The following is a 17,170-nucleotide window of genomic DNA, read 5'->3' on the forward strand; positions in this document are numbered from 1 at the left end:
TTTCCCAATCTCATGTTTGCTAAGCTTAACCAACTACCTAACCCAACACCTGTTAATATTAAACAGGGAATCTTTTACCTATTAAAAGATTTAAATGGAAACAGGATAAACTTACACAATTTAAGGATGATTTTAAACACTGCCAACATATATGACTTACTGCGAGAATGCATTCTCAGGGTGTTAATTCAGCAGTTGAAACCATAACCTCTTTGTAACTATAACGCAGCTCAGTGTATGCTGGTCAAACCTTTTAGTAAATACACATTTTCCAAGCCCCCGTGGTGGAATTCGATATGTGATACCCTCAAACAGACAAATTATAAAGCATTACGAAAATTTCGAGAACAAATTCTCCTCTTGACCTACGGACATATAAAGATAAGCGAAATGATTTCAAAAATTATTGCCGATCCTCGGTAAATAAATTTAAGGAATCCAACAGAAAATTATTATTTGACACCAGAAACGATCCCTGCTCCTTCTGGAAAGTTCTTAAAAAGGTAAAACAATTACGACTGTAGATGATAGTATTTCACCGTCTGAATGGTATCAGTACTTTTCCAGACTTTTGTATGATGAAAATGCTACTAATGTAGACCCATGTACTGATAATTCACATAACCTCGCTGATCCTACAGCCATTGTCTTACATGAACCAATCACAATTGAGGAGATTCAAAGGTCTATTTCTACCTTATCTTTTGGGGAAAGTAGCGGTATTGATGGTATACCAGCAGAATTTTTCAAATATACCACGGATGACATATCTCCTATCTTGATACTTCTATTTAATCAGATAGTAGAAACCGGTAGTATCCCTTTATCCTGGGGTTCTAGTGTCATAACTCCTATTCACAAATCTGGTCCGACATACATTCCTGGCAATTACAGAGGTATATCTATTTCTACCACATTATACAAAATATTTTCTGGCATTACAAATAATCGATTGTCAAATTGGGCTGAAGATAACAACAAGATAGATGAATCACAATCTGGTTTTCGAAAGGGCTATTCAACTGTCGATAATATTTTCTGTTTACATGCAATGGTACAAAAATACCTTTCTAAGAGAGGTGGTCGTTTCTACTGCATCTACGTGGATTTTCGTAAGGCATTTGATAAAATCGATCATAGCAAGTTATTTATCTCCTTAGAGAAGAAAGGCGTGCATGGTAACTTTCTTCGAATCCTTAAAGCCCTCTATGCAAATCTCAAGTCATGTATCAAAATTCAAAACCATATCACTGATTTTTTCCCGTGTAACATCGGAACGCGTCAAGGTGACAAATCAAGTCCGACCATCATTGATGAATTATCTGCCCTTTTACGCAACAGGTGTAGTACTGGTATATTTATTACTGACGATATCCCAGACATTCTTTGTTTGATGTTGCAGACGATGTGGCCGGATGTGCTGAAACTGCTGCAAAACTTCAACAGCAAATTAATATTATTGACCAATTTTGTTATGAATCTGGTATGGAAATTAATTTGGACAAAACTGAGATAACCGTTTTTCGAAATGGAGGTGCTCTGCGCAAATACGAACACTGGTTTTATCGTGGAAATACAATCAAAGTATCTTCTGTTTATAAATATTTAGGTTTATTGCTAACATCAGGTCTCTCATGGTCGTCTGCCCACTCAAAACTAGTATCACAAGCTCAAAGAGCTCTATTTTCGATCAAAACATTTCAAAAACCTTTTGGCTATTTCTCAACTCCAGACTCATTAAAAATTTTTGACTCTATGGTAAAGCCAATTCTTTGTTATGCGTCCCAAATTTGGGACTATGAATACGTTGATACTATTGAAACTGTTCAAAACAAATATTGCAAAAATATATTACATGTTGCAAAAACCACAAACACGTGTATGGTTCTAGGGGACTGTGGTAGATTACCTTTATGTACGACATACTTTATCAATTATATTCGATACTGGTGTACTTTATTAACCATGCCATCACACAGATATCCAAAACAATGTTACAATATGTTAAAATCGCTTGACGATGCAGGCAGAAAATGTTGGGTAACCAATGTTAAAACTCTCTTATACAAATACGGCTTTGGGTTCATATGGATAAGTCAAGATGTCGGAAACATAAATAGCTTTATTAGAATATTTAGACAGCGTGTTATCGACTGCTGTACGCAAGACTGGCACGCTTCTGTTGAAAATTCGAGTAGATGTTATCACTTTAGGCACTTTAAAAGTCTTTTAAATGTTGAGAAATACTTGTCATTAGATATTTATTTCAAATACCGTGCAGCCATGTCCAGATTTAGATTATCAAATCATAAATTAAATATTGAACTCGGTAGACATAGTGGTATATTGAAAGAAAACCGTATATGTAGTTATTGCCTACAAAATTTAAACACGTTAGTTATTGATTGTGAATTTCATGCCTTTTTTAAATGTCATAAATATGATGATGTTAGAAATTCATATTTGTTTAACTGGTATACACATGGTACTGATCCTCAAGATTTCTATGTACTGATGTCTTCTCAGGATGCTGATATTGTTAGGAAAATCTCTCTTTATGTGTACCACTTGATGTTATTGATATCTCATGAACATTGAAGTTTGACACAACTTAAACTCTTACAACTGTATTAATGACATGTATTTTGGGCCGGAGGCCTTTATGTACAAATAAAGAATTCTGTTCTGTTCTGTTCTTCGGCAATAGTCGACGTAATTCTTTTGATTTACGTCATTTCGGAAGCTGGAATAACATTCCGTTAATAATATTATAAAATGTACTCTATGCCCTGTCGGTAGCATATTGAATTCAACATTATTGCAACGCTTGAATACGAAGACTCACTGGATTCCGGTAAAAGATCAATTATCGTTTTCGCGTCGAATAAAGTTGGGTTCGTCTTATAGTACTTTTTTTTCACTCGTCAAAACAAATTGCGTGCGAACGCACCCAACGCACCCCCTCCCCCTGGCTACGAGTATAAGAGAACGATAATAAAATATGTTGTCCGTATATATTGTGTCGTTCTGCATAACGCATTCAATTCTATAACTATTTCAATAATACGAAATTGTCTCAGATTTGTTATTTAATGTTGATTATGATAATTCAAATACGAATTATATACGGTTTTTGCCGTTGAATATATACACCAACTATGAGCGAAACCCCCTCTTCTTTTGGAATAATCGGATGCAGGTCAACATGGACTGATGCGGGCGCATTAAAAACAATTCGAATTTAGATAAGATTTAGCTGACTTGAATATAACATGAGTGTATCCCAAAATAATAGTCACTCTTGAAAAACGGGGCTTAATGTATGTGCGTAAAGTGTCGTCCCAGATTAGCCTGTGAAAGTTATCGTTTAAAGGAAGTCTCTTCTAAACGAAAATTCCATTAAGGCGGAAACGTTCTGTCAATGATTAGCCGGTGCGGACTGCACAGGCTAATAAGGGAGGATGTTATACGCACATGCAATTAGCCCCGTTTTTACAATGCGTGGCTAAAATAAATTCCCAGGAGATTTCTTTTTTTTCAAAGATCTATAAAAATAAACCTTTGTTTTTAATTTAATATGTTTTTTTTTATATATTTTGTGTTGAGTGTTGCAGAATCATATTGCAAAACTGACCATAGGCCTTTCCAATCTAAACGAAGAGTTATCGATCCTTTCTATCACATAAAATCTCTGCCATCCCATGAAAATCCTACCAGATTTGGTAGGATTTAATTTTATTGGTTTGAGTTTTAAAGTATTAAACGTAGTATCAGATGTTGTTTTTTTATTTCGAAAATAGTGTTTAAGTTTAGGTGCATTATAACAAATTAATAACCTAAATTAAAAAAAAGTAAAAACAACAACGGTACAATTATTGTACCACGTGGCTAGGCTATCATCGCGTGGTTGGTTACGAAAGCAGGGATTTGATCCAGCTATGCTGGTTCCCGTCAAATCTCTGCGCGGAGGCCCCGTCAAATTTCTGCGCGGAGGCCCCGTCAAATTTCTGCGCGGAGGCCCCGTCAAATCTTTGGTGGAGGTTGAGACTTTCATAGAGTTGAATACGTGCAAAACCATCTCACCTTATTTTCAAAATCTCACCTTATTAAAAGTGTAGAATCATTCTAATATAAATTGCCAATATTCAAAATCAATCCAGCAATGCGTTTAATATTAAAAAATATGCAATGATGTCATATAGTGTTAAAGATAACGGTTTTGTCGGCATTTTGCTGCTGGTAGCATTAAGAATTCATCTGCATCGGCCCCTAGGTCCCCAAACGATCTGATACCTTAATTTGCCTTACAGCAAAGCATGCTCATCAGTTCTGCGCGGAACTTCGAGCCACTGAATACGTAGATAGCAAAGTTGAAGGTGGAGTTGAAGAAGCTGACTAGATATGCAACAGAGTAAAAGAACTTAAAGTACTGGGCATCGTACAAGGCCGTGTCTGGATCAACTGACGCGAGCGCAAAGTTCTTCTCCCTCTGGTAGGGGAGGTACACCATACCGACTGACACCGGTGTAACCGTGACGAGGAAAAGAACGCACAGGGCAGTCATTAAAATGAACAATGAACGCGTGACGCTCGCCTGACCGGAAATATTCATCCGCTGACGTCTTGAACGGGAGCGCGCGAGCTGCACTACGATGGTGACGTTGCCAATTAGTAGCAGCGGGAACGGCGCGCCGAAAAATAAAGTAAAGTCTATCCATCTGTAAACAGATATGTCAAATAGATCTTGGTATCCCTTAGAGGACGGTTGGCAATTCGCGCCCTCGTATCCATTCACATCAAATTTCACCAGAATTATTATATTAATTCCGAACACGACTAAAACAATGGTGAAGATGATCAACTAGCGTTTAGTGGGGAACAGCCCAGTTTCACTTTAAGGAAAAGTTTGATGACGTCGTGTTGAACGTTTCCTGTTCTGTAACGTTTACCAATGTCAGATTACTAGAAAACTTTGTAGTTGCATCCATAGTTTACTAACTTTCGATTTTTTTTCGTTAAAACTCCTTTACTTGCACGAGTATTATAAATTTAGGCGTTCATCAAAAGTAACTACTTCCAGAACGTACGGGACTTTGAAAAACAAACATGTAACATGCATTAATCATTTGTAACCACGCTTGAAACTACGTACTACATCTCGTACTGGTTATACGTCACCATTTGTAATCACTAATGGAACGTACATAACTCTACACTATGTGTCGCGGTGAAGCATTCGTTAAACACTAAACATTTACAGACCTATGTTAACTAAAAGCTTTTTGTTAGCTTTTAATCTCTCCCTTTACAAAATGTTAATCAATAAATCGCTCCTTCATGATTCAGTTCGAAGTCATACATTCGTTACGTTACGTTATAAATCGTTATGCCTTTAATTCCATCAGAATTTAAAAAAAAATGTACATGTATCAGATCGATCCCACTTAAATTAATTCCTGTTCTGTAACGTTTATCAATGTCAGATTACTAGCAAACTTTTTAGTTGCATCCATAGTTTCCAAAGTTTCGAAAAAAAAATAATTTGTTAAAACACCTTTACTTGAACAAGTATTATAAAGTTATTTTTATTGCGCCATTTTTCCATTTCGGTCTGTCACCTACGTTATTTAATCTCTGATCTGAGGGGACTCCTCTGAACAAGTACTGTTGATTTTTCATAAATTCTCAGCAGATATCGGATCTGGTTCTGTCTAGATAGTTATTTTAGGTGTAATTTGCCTGATTGCTGTGTCATCTATGTTTAGGTTATTAATCTAGTGGGGGGAGAATTTATCATCTCATACTGATATGTTTGTGTTCAAAAGATCAAAAAGGCCTTTTCACGTTTTGGAAAATTGACAAAATTTAAAAAAACATGTTTCAACTTCGCAAATTTACGTTGTTGTCATAATTTTTGTAAGGAAACGGTAATACTGAACATTTACCATATTCTAAAAAAGCCATTATATGCATGTTTTGACGATTTAAAACCCCGAAAATTATGAAGTGTTGCAACGCGAAACGATTGAATAATTTAGAGTTCTGTTGTTGTCGTTACTTTTTGTAATACTACGAGGATTGCTTATATAAAGTATGAAATACATCACGCATTGCATGAGCACGGATGGCACAGTGGTCTTAGCGATAGACTTTTACTCCACGGGTCAGTGTTTCGAGCCCAGTTCAGGGTTATTTATTTTCTTTGTTTCATTTTATTTTTGTTTTTTACTGGATCTTTTTAGATCCAATGTTAACAGTTATCAATATAAAGCATTTCACGACAAACTTCAAAACATGCCAAAATCTGTGGAAAGGCCCCTTTAAAACATGACATACTACAGGACCTTTTTTATATTGTTTAAATAAATTCGGCTTGAAATGCTCTTTAAGAAAAGGTATGGTTATGAGGGTATCTACGCGCAAAAGTTTTAATCTACTTTATGTTAAAGTTATTGCTTTTACATTGAATTTTATAAGGAATTATGTTAGTACATTGTGACATCACAAGAGTCTAAATGCTAATTGCCATATTATGATGGCATCGGTTCCGGTTCCGATTTATATAAAACCCGTTTTTGTAAGAGCGTCAGTGTTGTTGTTCTTCTTCTTTTTGTTCTTGTTTATGCGGTTTACATCTGTTAAGACTGTCGATTGTTTATATTTTTTGTTTCGATGTTGCTAAACCTGCTGTCTGACAGCTGTTATTGGGTTGTTTTTGTTGCTGTGATGATGATGGCGGTTGCTTGGTTGCTGTGTGCTCTTTTTTTCTGGGATTTATAAACTACCAGTTATGCCCATTCTTGGCCTCAGGGGACCCAGAATAAGAATCAAATAGTAAGTCGGCCCTTTTTCGTTAAGGGGTGTTGCGGCAGTGTCGGTGATTTTTTCCCAATGATATATATTTTTGACAATGTGTCGGCGAATAATACATACACATACGATATGAACAAGAAACCGTCGGAGACGGGTGATGCTCCCCAAAGTTTTTTGTCACAATATTGCACTATATATTCAGATAAAAGGAAACGTCGTGAGGGGCATAACTTTGTACAAAATAATACGATGGATGGTTTAGCAACTTAAAAATTTCAAAGGGCCATAACTCTCTAAATAAATCATCTGACCAGAACCCACTAATAAATGCGCATCTCCTCAAGGTAGTTAAGCTTCCCATAAAGGTTCATTGTATTCCAGTCAGTAGTTGGGGAGAAATAGCCCAGACAAGAATTAAACTATATGTACAGTTTATAGAAAATTTCAAAGGGCCATAACTCTGTGAAAAATGATGCGATCATAACCGGCTGATAATATCTCCTGTTGGTAGTGAAGCTTCCCATAAAGTTTCATTGAATTCCCGTAAAAAGTTGCTTAGAAATAGCTCGAACAAGAATTGCACTATATGTACACAATGGAAAATTTCAAAGGGCCATAACTCTGTGCAAAATTATCCGACGAGAACCGGCTGATAATATGCACTTTTCCTTTTGGTAGTGATGCATCCCATATAGTTTCATTGATTTCTGGTCATTAGTTGCTGAGAAAAAGCCCGGACAAGAATTGCACTATATGTACAGTTAATGGAAAATTTCAAAGGGCCATAACTCTGTGAAAAATCATCCGACCAGAACCGGCTGATAATATGCACATCTCCGCTTGGTAGTGAAGCTTCCCATAAAGTTGAATTGAATTCCGGTCATTAATTGCTGAGAAATAGCCCCGACAAAAATTGTGCACGGACGGACGCACGGACAGACGAAGCGGCGACTATATGCTCCACACAAAAATTTCGGAGGAGCATAAACATGAAATAAGAGCATAGGATCACCGGCGTTGTTTGGATTTTATTTCCAATAATGCAACAGGCACTTTTGCATTATAACTGCTAAATTTCTTCTTATTAAAAAAACTGAACATAATCACGAAAACTGACATATGTCGGTAGATTTTAAGCTTTAGTACGCTAATTTATCTTAAATGAGAAATACACATTACACACACAACAATGTAATTTTAATTGTTTAGTTTCGCTGTTGTTGTTGTTAATTTTTAAAATATAATACCGTCAAAAACTATGTATTATAAACGTGTGTTAATTAGTTCCCGAAATTTTGCATATGAGTAGGTGGAACTGTGATATTTTGTATATGAGTAGGCGGAATTGTGATATGTTGCATATGTGGAGGCGGAATTGTGATATTTGTATATGAGTAGGCGGAATTGTGATATTTTGTATATGAGTAGGCGGAATTGTGATATTGTATAAAGTACGACTTGAGGGAAGTGCTTCTTCTCTAATTATTAAGCCTAAAAGGAATTAAACACGTAGATGTGTTGATAAAAGTATTTTGTCATCAAAGCGATATTTGTGACATGAATGTTGATCTTGTGTATTTGTTGCTTTTGTCCTTGCAGCGTTATTTTATCAACTTAATTGGTCATCAATGAACTTCAATCCATTATCTCGGTATATTTTGGCAGAGATCTATTAATTGTTTGTTGATACATCTTCGGTCTTCTTTTCTAACATAGACTGACGAATTGTTTATTACAGTGTATTTTGATCTAAGGGAATAAATTAAAGAACTAATCAAACATTTCACTTCGATTAATGAACTTTACCGATGAGTTAAGATTGTTCGGTTTTGCTAATATTATATTAAAGAGACTTTTACACAGATCGTCGAAATGCCACTTTTTCAACATTTTATCACAGATTCAAAAAAATAAAATAAAAGAACATTAAAATATCAGGGAGTTAAATAGCACTAATGACGTAACCTATAACTGAAAATACTGTTTCGTTTATGAGTTATCATCATTTGACATTATGAAAATAATAAAGCGTTACAAACGCGAAATTATATAGTGATATGGAGTGCTTCTGTTTATTTTTTCGTTATATTTTGTGAAAATACATGGATCGCCTACATACAAACAGTATCAAATTTAATGTATTATTTAAAGGGGCATTTTAACGTTTTTGTAAATTGACAAAATTTAAAACAATTGTTTCAAATTCGCAACGTTTCGTTGTAGTTATGATATTTGTAAGGAAATAGTAAAACTTAACATTTACCATGCTCTAAAATATCCATTATATGCATCTTTTGACGATCTCAAAACCTGAAAATTATCAAGCGTTGCAACGCGAAACGATTGTGAAATATGGAGAGTTCTGTTGTTGTCGTTTGATTTTGTGATACTACGAGCATTGCTTGTAATAAGTACAAATACACCACTCAGTGTATGAGCACGGAGGGCCGAGTGGTCTAAGCAATATAATTTTACTCCAGGGATCAGTAGTTCTAGCCCAGTTGATGGTTACTTTTCTTCTTTCTAAATTTTATTCTTGTTTGTTTACGCGAGATTTTTAGATCGAATGTTTGCATTTATCAATATAAAGCATTTAATGACAAACTTCAATCCATGCCAAAAGCTCTGAAAAGGCCCCTTTTCAGCGTCCGGATATTTAAGTTGTAGACGATAGCTTTTAATACCTCGTACACAGCTGGCATACTCACATTGGACCAATCTCCACGCAGAGTTGTCATTCCATGCTCTCACATACAATCTCTGTCATCACAAGAAAATCCTTCCAGATCAGCAAGGATTTTCAAGTATTATTTAATGAAAAGTAGTATAATTGTCTTTTATATTATTAAAATAGTTTATAGGTTTTGATTCATAATTAAAAATAAATTACATAAATTAAAAAAGTAAAAATAACATCGGGAAAATTATTGTACCACTTGGCTAGGATATCATTACGTAGTTGGTTAAAAAGGCATGAATTTGATCGAACTATGCTGGTTCCAGTCAAATCTCTGCCCGGAGGTTGACATGGGACTCACCTGTAAACTTTTACGACATAATTAAAATATAGCACACCGTTCCGTGGCGCAGTCTGACAATTTCAAGTTACTTCTTTCGAATTAATGACGGGTCCTGTAGAGAACACAAATACAAAGAGGAAAACAAGCTGAAGATAAGTAGTAAGTTAGAACAGTTTTTTCAAGAAAAAGGTCAATTTGAAGCATTCCATTCCTGAAAATATATGAGAATTAGTAACAGTATTTGGTATGTTATTGTCAAGAAACAGTAGTGGCTTTGTCTACGTAAATAGGCCCACACACATGTTGAACAATCTAATGATTAAATATTATATTCTCCATTTTTTTAAATGATGGTAAAGGCGGTAAGTGTGAACGGATCTTTTTCGAAGTATTTGTACTTTTAATGTCGATATAAACATCTATAATGAACAAATCATTATAAAACATATAATCAATGCAAGTGTGTGTGTGTGTGTGTACAGTATAGCTGTTGCGTGTTACATAGGTATACTGTTCTAACGATTCGGTACCAAAGCAGTCGACGCTTACTTAAAGAATCTTGGTTCCGCAAGATAAATAATTCGCTGTTAACACTATTTAACTGCGTTGAACACTACGAAACTACTGTGAACACTACGAAACTCATGTGAACAATATGAAACTACTGTGAACAATAGGAAACTGCTGTGAACACTATGAAACAACTGTGAACATAACGAAACTGCTTTGAACAGTATGAAACTGCTGTAAACAATACAAAACTGCTGTGAACACTACAAAACTTATGTGAACACTACGAAACTGCTGTAAACACTCCTAAACTGCTGTGAACAATACGAAACTATTGTAAACAACACAAAACTGCTGTGAACACTACGAAACTGTTGTGAACAATACGAAACTACTGTGAACAAAACAAAAATAATGTTAACACAACGAAACTGCAATGAAACCTACGAAACTGCTGTGAAAACTACGAAACTTCTGTGAAAACTACGAAACTGCTGTGATCACCACGCAATTGCTGTGAACACTACGGAACTGCTGTGGAACACTACAATACTGCAGTGAACACTACGAAACTGCAGTGAAAACTACAAAACTGCTGTGAAAACTACGAAACTGATGTGATCACTACGCAATTGCTATGAACACTACGGAACTGCTGTGGAACACTACGAAACTGTTGTGAACACCACGAAACTGCTGAGAACACTACGAAACTGCTGTAAACACTACTAAACTGCTGTGAACAATACGAAACTGTTGTGAACAATACAAAACTGATGTGAGCACTACGAAACTGTTGTTAACACTACGAAACTGCAATGAAACCTACGAAACTGCTGTGAAAACTACGAAACTGCTGTGGAAACTACAAAACTGCTGTGATCACTACGCAATTGCTGTGAACACTACGGAACTGCTGTGGAACACCACGAAACTGCTGTGAACCTTACGACACTGATGTGAACACTACGAAACTGATGTGAACACTATGAAACAACCGATGTGAAAAATGCGAAATCTGTAGTGTAATCATTTGCAGATGTCGCGAATTCTCAACAACAATATAAACTAGCCTAGCTCTGGGAAATATCGATATTTATTAAAACAGTAAAATAATATTTAATAATATGTATTGTTGCAATCGAACGTATTATTACGTTGTATAATCATGAGTATTTACTGTGTAAACACTGTACGCCTAATTAGTCCACCTGGGCTTTTGGCCTTCTGGATGTTATGTTCAAATAAACTTGTTAAACTTGTATGTTATATACACTTAGATATACAAAACGAAAAAGCATCATATAGATTCAAATAATCAAATGTTTGTTATACTTTTCTAGAAACACAACTATTCAATTCACATATATATATATGCTAGATAAATTTTGATAAACCTTTTATAAGATTAAATATGTCAACAACAAAAGCGTTCAGTATCAGAATACGTAAAATAAACATTGATGCACTATCTATTGGGGCAGCAAACCGGCTGTTTGAAATTTGGGAATTAATGACCAAATATAAAAAAAACACAAAACCATAAAGATTTATATGAAGCCTCAACAAAGATAACGTCTGACGTGTATGTGTTGCCTCATCCACCAGCAACCGTAATCATACGTTGGAGGGACACTATTTAATTGGGACACTTTGATTCTCGACTTATCATGATATATCACGATTATCAATCGAAGGCTATTTTTTCCGATTAAGTTACATCGTTAGTAATTAAAACAGTGTATTTACCTTTCATAAAGTATGTCTGTATTTATAACAAAAATTATAAGCATCCGTTTAAAGCTCTGTTTCGTTCCAAATAGATAACACGACAATCGTTAGGATGTTGTTTTTTTTTACACCAAGGACGAACCTGGTCCCTGAGCTAGTTCCCGTATCAATTTTAGTTTGATCCGTTTTTGTTGTTTCGGTTTCATTTGTAGTAGGAAACCCTACAAGAAATAAGTATAATGATACAGGATATGCATTGATTGTAATATAATTTTATTTCTTCATATTGTCGTAGCCCTTCGAACAGATGCCATTCTTTGTGACAAACTTGACACAATGACTTATACTTGCAGAGTAAGATATACATAACTGTTTTTAAATGTAAGATGATATTTTCTGATTGCAATGAAAATATATTTTTCGGTAATTGTTTGCATTGGATTTGCGCTAATTTCATAATTTGTGTTTTTGCGCAAAAGTCATAATATGTGTTTTTGCGCACATTTCATAATTTGTGTTAGAGAATACCATTTGGATGGGTTTGTTCGAAGGAATCTTCTGTGTGTATGTGCATTCACACATACCATCGCGTGAGCATTTGGCTTCGTCGCAGCCTGTAGTTACTTCGTTTTGTTTTGTTTTGTTAGCATCGAGACGGATGGAAATATAAATTCCCTTGTATTGACGGAGCCCGGAGTGTTGCCATTTCAGGGAAGCCGAAATGTCTACCCTATTTCCAAGAATCTTTTATTTATTATATCATTGAATGTAATGCATTTCATGAGAGATATAGGTGATTCATATTGGTAAGGACAGTTCAATTTAGAATAATATATATAGGTACAGTTGACATCACTTGCTCTGAGTGGAAATAAATCTGTCGCAGCATTGTAATCAGCAATTTCTAGAATGACTTCTGCGGCGTGGTATTTGTCGTGGCTGGCTCGAGTTTCAATAGTTTCTGCAACAAACATATACTGCCTTTTGCTAGGATTATTTGGGCTCGTCCACAGAATATCATATCGTTTACCAGGGTGGATGATAAACGATTGAAATTCCCGTCGTTCTATGTCGTAGGTGTCTGAGCCACGAACAATAAATGTCTGTCCTTCGATAAATACTCGCATTGGATATATGGTCATGGCAACTATAATCCGGAAGCAATAAGTTACCCGTACGTTATCTGAAAACGGGCTGCCATTGTGACTATTTGCTGTTTACCAGTAACGACCTTTTCCATTAATAAGACTTGATTGACACACAAATCTAGCTCTATCCAGGGAATAGTTTGTAAGGATAACTCGCTGTGTCGCAAAATCAAATTGTCCTGTTAGTCTCCTTTGATAGGCCGTTTCAGGACTAAATGGTTGCAGTCCTGGAACAGTATAACAATATGCTTTAAGCCAATTATCGCAGGATCCTTTCTTGGATAGACTATGAATGCACCTTAAAGATCAATGCTTCGTTGGTCTCCAATATGAGCGTGGTACATGCTAGTACCGGTTGGATAAGCTTTAAATACATGCTCAAGCGATGGGCATTGTGATATGAAAGCTACACCGTTCATCCACGGTCTGCCTTTCTGATGAATTCCATGGAAATGAACCGTGACGCTGTCCGTGTGTAGCTTATTGACGATTTTAAGTTTGAGTGTTTGGTCGACATATGTTTCAATTCTGGGGCCGGAAAACTGTCCGTTTATCGTTATTTATAATTTGGAATTTGCACAATCAGCGGTGTTAAATTCTCTTGTTTCCACGGGGCACAATTTACGGCTTGTTGTGAACTATATAGCTCAACGATGTTAGAATAAACAAGGTCTTTGTCTTTTTCCAGAATCATCGTCAGTTTATGTTTAATGACTAGGGTCACTGAACATACGGTGTCGGTGTCCTTGCAGACAGTGTCAGCAGAGGTGGCATGTGACTGCAAATCAAATTGGGCCCCCAGCAAGACCATGCACATAGACATCTAAATGTAGCCTTGTAAAGCTATACTAACCAGAGAATGCATTTAAGACTTGCAGACGATATAATATTTTACAATAAATTTACATACTTATTCATTTGGTCTTAAACTTTACGTATATGTAAATTTCAAATATATCTTCCATGTAAAATAATAGCAGTTAGTCACCGATTTGAATACTCGAATATTATTGACTTTATTTAAGTGAATGCAAAACAAATGGCAAAATTACACGCTCTTGCCTCCTGACATTATCATTCATTCAGTTCAAGGACGTGTCTGTGTTTTTGACTTGTCGATTTCGGCTATTATTTTCAACAAGTACACGATAATATTTGATCATAAACTAGGGGCCAAAATCTATGACACAGATCAGGTTGTTTGATACCAGTATTGATTGAATTCATGTGAGCGTTTACGGGCAATCCAGGCCACTTTGTTTTAGAAAATAACGGTTGATGTTTTATCATTCCTGTTCCCCCATACTTGATTATCATTATAGTGTCTCCAAAGCGTTTAAACGAATGCCCAACAATGCCGCCAAAATACTTCAAAATGACCGGTAACGCGACTTCTTCGGCATCTAAGTTGCATAACCGTCCTCATGCTACATCAATCAAGTTAAAGCTATATTTTGACGTATTGAAATACTTGTTCTTCATACTTAACTTGCGGAACGGCGTTCAACACGATTTGAAATTTCATAACATGTATTGGATAGTTCGATAGAAAGGCGCAGTAACAAATATTTGAGTTTAAACATATTTTATTTCCAAATTGACAATTACAAATAAATAACTATTCACAAAGTATTATATGGAAAAAGGGTTGGACCTAAAGTTCTACAACATTATCGGGGGTCTTTCCCTAGAGTACAAAGTTACATCGATAAAGGTGACTGTTTTAGAAGTAAATATTAGTCGTCGTTTTGGAAATTTTTCAAAAACTACTTAAAAAATAGATGCAAAAACTACTTTGACTATAATGATAGTAACAATAATTAACATAGCAGTATTAATAATGGTAATAATAATTATAATAGTAATAAAAATAAATAATAATGACAATAATGGTTATAATAATAATAATAATAATATAAGTATAATCAAACAAGGTAATATACAATAATGCACAATAATGAGTCCTGTCCTGGTGCGTCTATGCAAAACGCTTCGTCTCCGATATAAATCTTTGCACTTCAGTAAAAATAATGCCATTTTCTTCGTCGTTCAATGATTGTTTTCCATGGAGAAGAATTACATTATTTAAAGGGTGAAACGATCGCAATGCATTAAAAAGATTCAATCGCTGTGTGTGGTACTTAGTGCATACAAAGAAAAAATGTGAGGCATTTTCTATCTCGCTGCCACAGGAGCAAACAGGCGAAGCAGTCAAATGGTTTTGGAACAAGTCGGAGTTAAGGTCACTGCAATTATTTCTTGATCTTGCATGTAATATGGAGGATTTCCTATACCCAGTAAAAAAATATTGGGGAATCTTTTCGCTAGCGAAAAATACGCGTTTCAAGTTTGATTTAAAATGTGAAATAGTATTGCTGTTACGAATATTTATGTCTAAGGAATTCTATAGATCTATGGCAGAGGGTAAAAAGGAACGGGAATATAATTGTGTCCGCCGTGATACAATGACGTAGTCGTCTCCGTTGCGAAGAGAGCGCGATGATTGTTGATTTACTGTAGGTGGGAGAAGATTTGCCAAATAAGTGGGACTATGACCATTATGTATTTTGTACATATTAATTAGTTTCATATACTGTCGTCTTTTATCAAGAGACGGCCATTTTACTTCGTTGTACAAATTAACGAGTGAAACAGATTTGGTTAGACCGGAGACAATTCGCGCAGCTTCGTGTTGAATTTTATCTAATAATTCCTTTTCGTATAAAGAGCATCCGTCCCAGACGACACATGCGTATTCAAGTATTGGGCGCAAATGAGTGACATATATAGTGTTTAAGCTTTTTCTGGAAACTTTAAATTTAAGAGACCTCATTATTCCCAGTACTTTCGATGCTGATTTTAGAATGTTATTAATATGATCATGCCATTTGCCGTAATGTCCTAAAGTTAGACCAAGATGTTTATGACTTTCCACAAAATTAACCGGAATATTATTAAAGGAAAGTTGAGGTAATCGAACATGTTTTTGGGTTGTAAATAAAATTGCTTCCGTTTTCTGTGGATTGAAGTCAACCAGCCATCTTTTGGCCCACAAGTTTATCTGATGTAAATCAGGATTCATTATTCCCTCAAGATCACTTAAATTGGATGTTGTACAAGATAAAGACGTATCATCTGCGAACAAACGGGTGATGCTAAGAAGATTATTGACAATGTCATTAACGTAAATTAGAAAAAATAACGGACCAAGGACTGAGCCTTGAGGAACGCCAGCTTTTACTTGCAACACATTGGACATAAAGGATCTGACAAATACTTTTTGAGTTCGGTTAGATAAATAACTCTGTATCCATTTTAACAAACTACCACTGATCCCATTTTCTTTAAGTTTGAATAAGAGGCCTTGATGCCATACGCGGTCAAATGCCTTGGAAATATCACAAAAAAACATACAAGTAACTGTTTTATCGTCAAGAGAACGAGCTATTTGATCGAAAATATCAATAAGCTGGAAGACAGTAGAGTGACCTCTAAGAAATCCCGACTGCTTACAATATATAAGGTTATGCGAAACAAAGTGGTTATAAAGATGCTTATAAACAACTCTTTCCATTAATTTACCAAGGCAGCTTAGAAGTGAGATGGGACGATAATTCGAGGGTGTATTTGCATCTCCTTTCTTAAATAAGGGCATGACCATTGCTTTCTTCCACAGTGCAGGAAACGTGCATTCTTGTAATGATTTGTTAAAGAGAAAGCAAAGAGGTTTTGTTATTGAAGAACACGTACGCTTAAGAACTAAATGGCTGATTAAATCTTCACCAACCGCTTTATTAGTAAATTAAATCTTAATTATATCTTTTATTTCAGATTCATTAATTGAAATTTCGTCTAAGCAATTAAACGCAAAAACACAAGAGTCAGGTAGAACTCCGGAAGATGTGTCTAGCGTTGATATTGAAACGCAATAATTATTTAGACAATTTG

General features: G+C 35.5%; 1 protein-coding gene across 1 annotated transcript; it reads right to left on the minus strand.

The window, feature by feature from the left end:
• Positions 1–4,294: 4,294 nt before the first annotated feature.
• Positions 4,295–5,513, minus strand: LOC127857336 (uncharacterized). Its single transcript, XM_052393739.1, has 2 exons — positions 5,489–5,513; positions 4,295–4,836 (listed from the first exon to the last, which is right to left on the minus strand). Exons 1-2 carry the CDS (start codon positions 5,511–5,513, stop codon positions 4,295–4,297), a joined length of 567 nt encoding a protein of 188 aa, XP_052249699.1.
• Between the last annotated feature and the right edge of the window lie 11,657 nt (positions 5,514–17,170).

Source organism: Dreissena polymorpha, chromosome 14 (genome assembly GCF_020536995.1).
Source record: "Dreissena polymorpha isolate Duluth1 chromosome 14, UMN_Dpol_1.0, whole genome shotgun sequence".
Classification (NCBI taxonomy): Eukaryota; Metazoa; Mollusca; class Bivalvia; order Myida; family Dreissenidae; genus Dreissena; species Dreissena polymorpha.

Excerpts from the sequence above, each read along its gene's own strand:
- LOC127857336 (XM_052393739.1), bottom strand. The coding sequence starts at position 5,513 with ATGGATGCAACTAAAAAGTTTGCTA. Across the intron at positions 4,837-5,488 it reads TGCAACTAAAAAGTTTGCTA|TCGTGTTCGGAATTAATATA; the intron begins GTAATCTGACAT and ends CCATTGTTTTAG.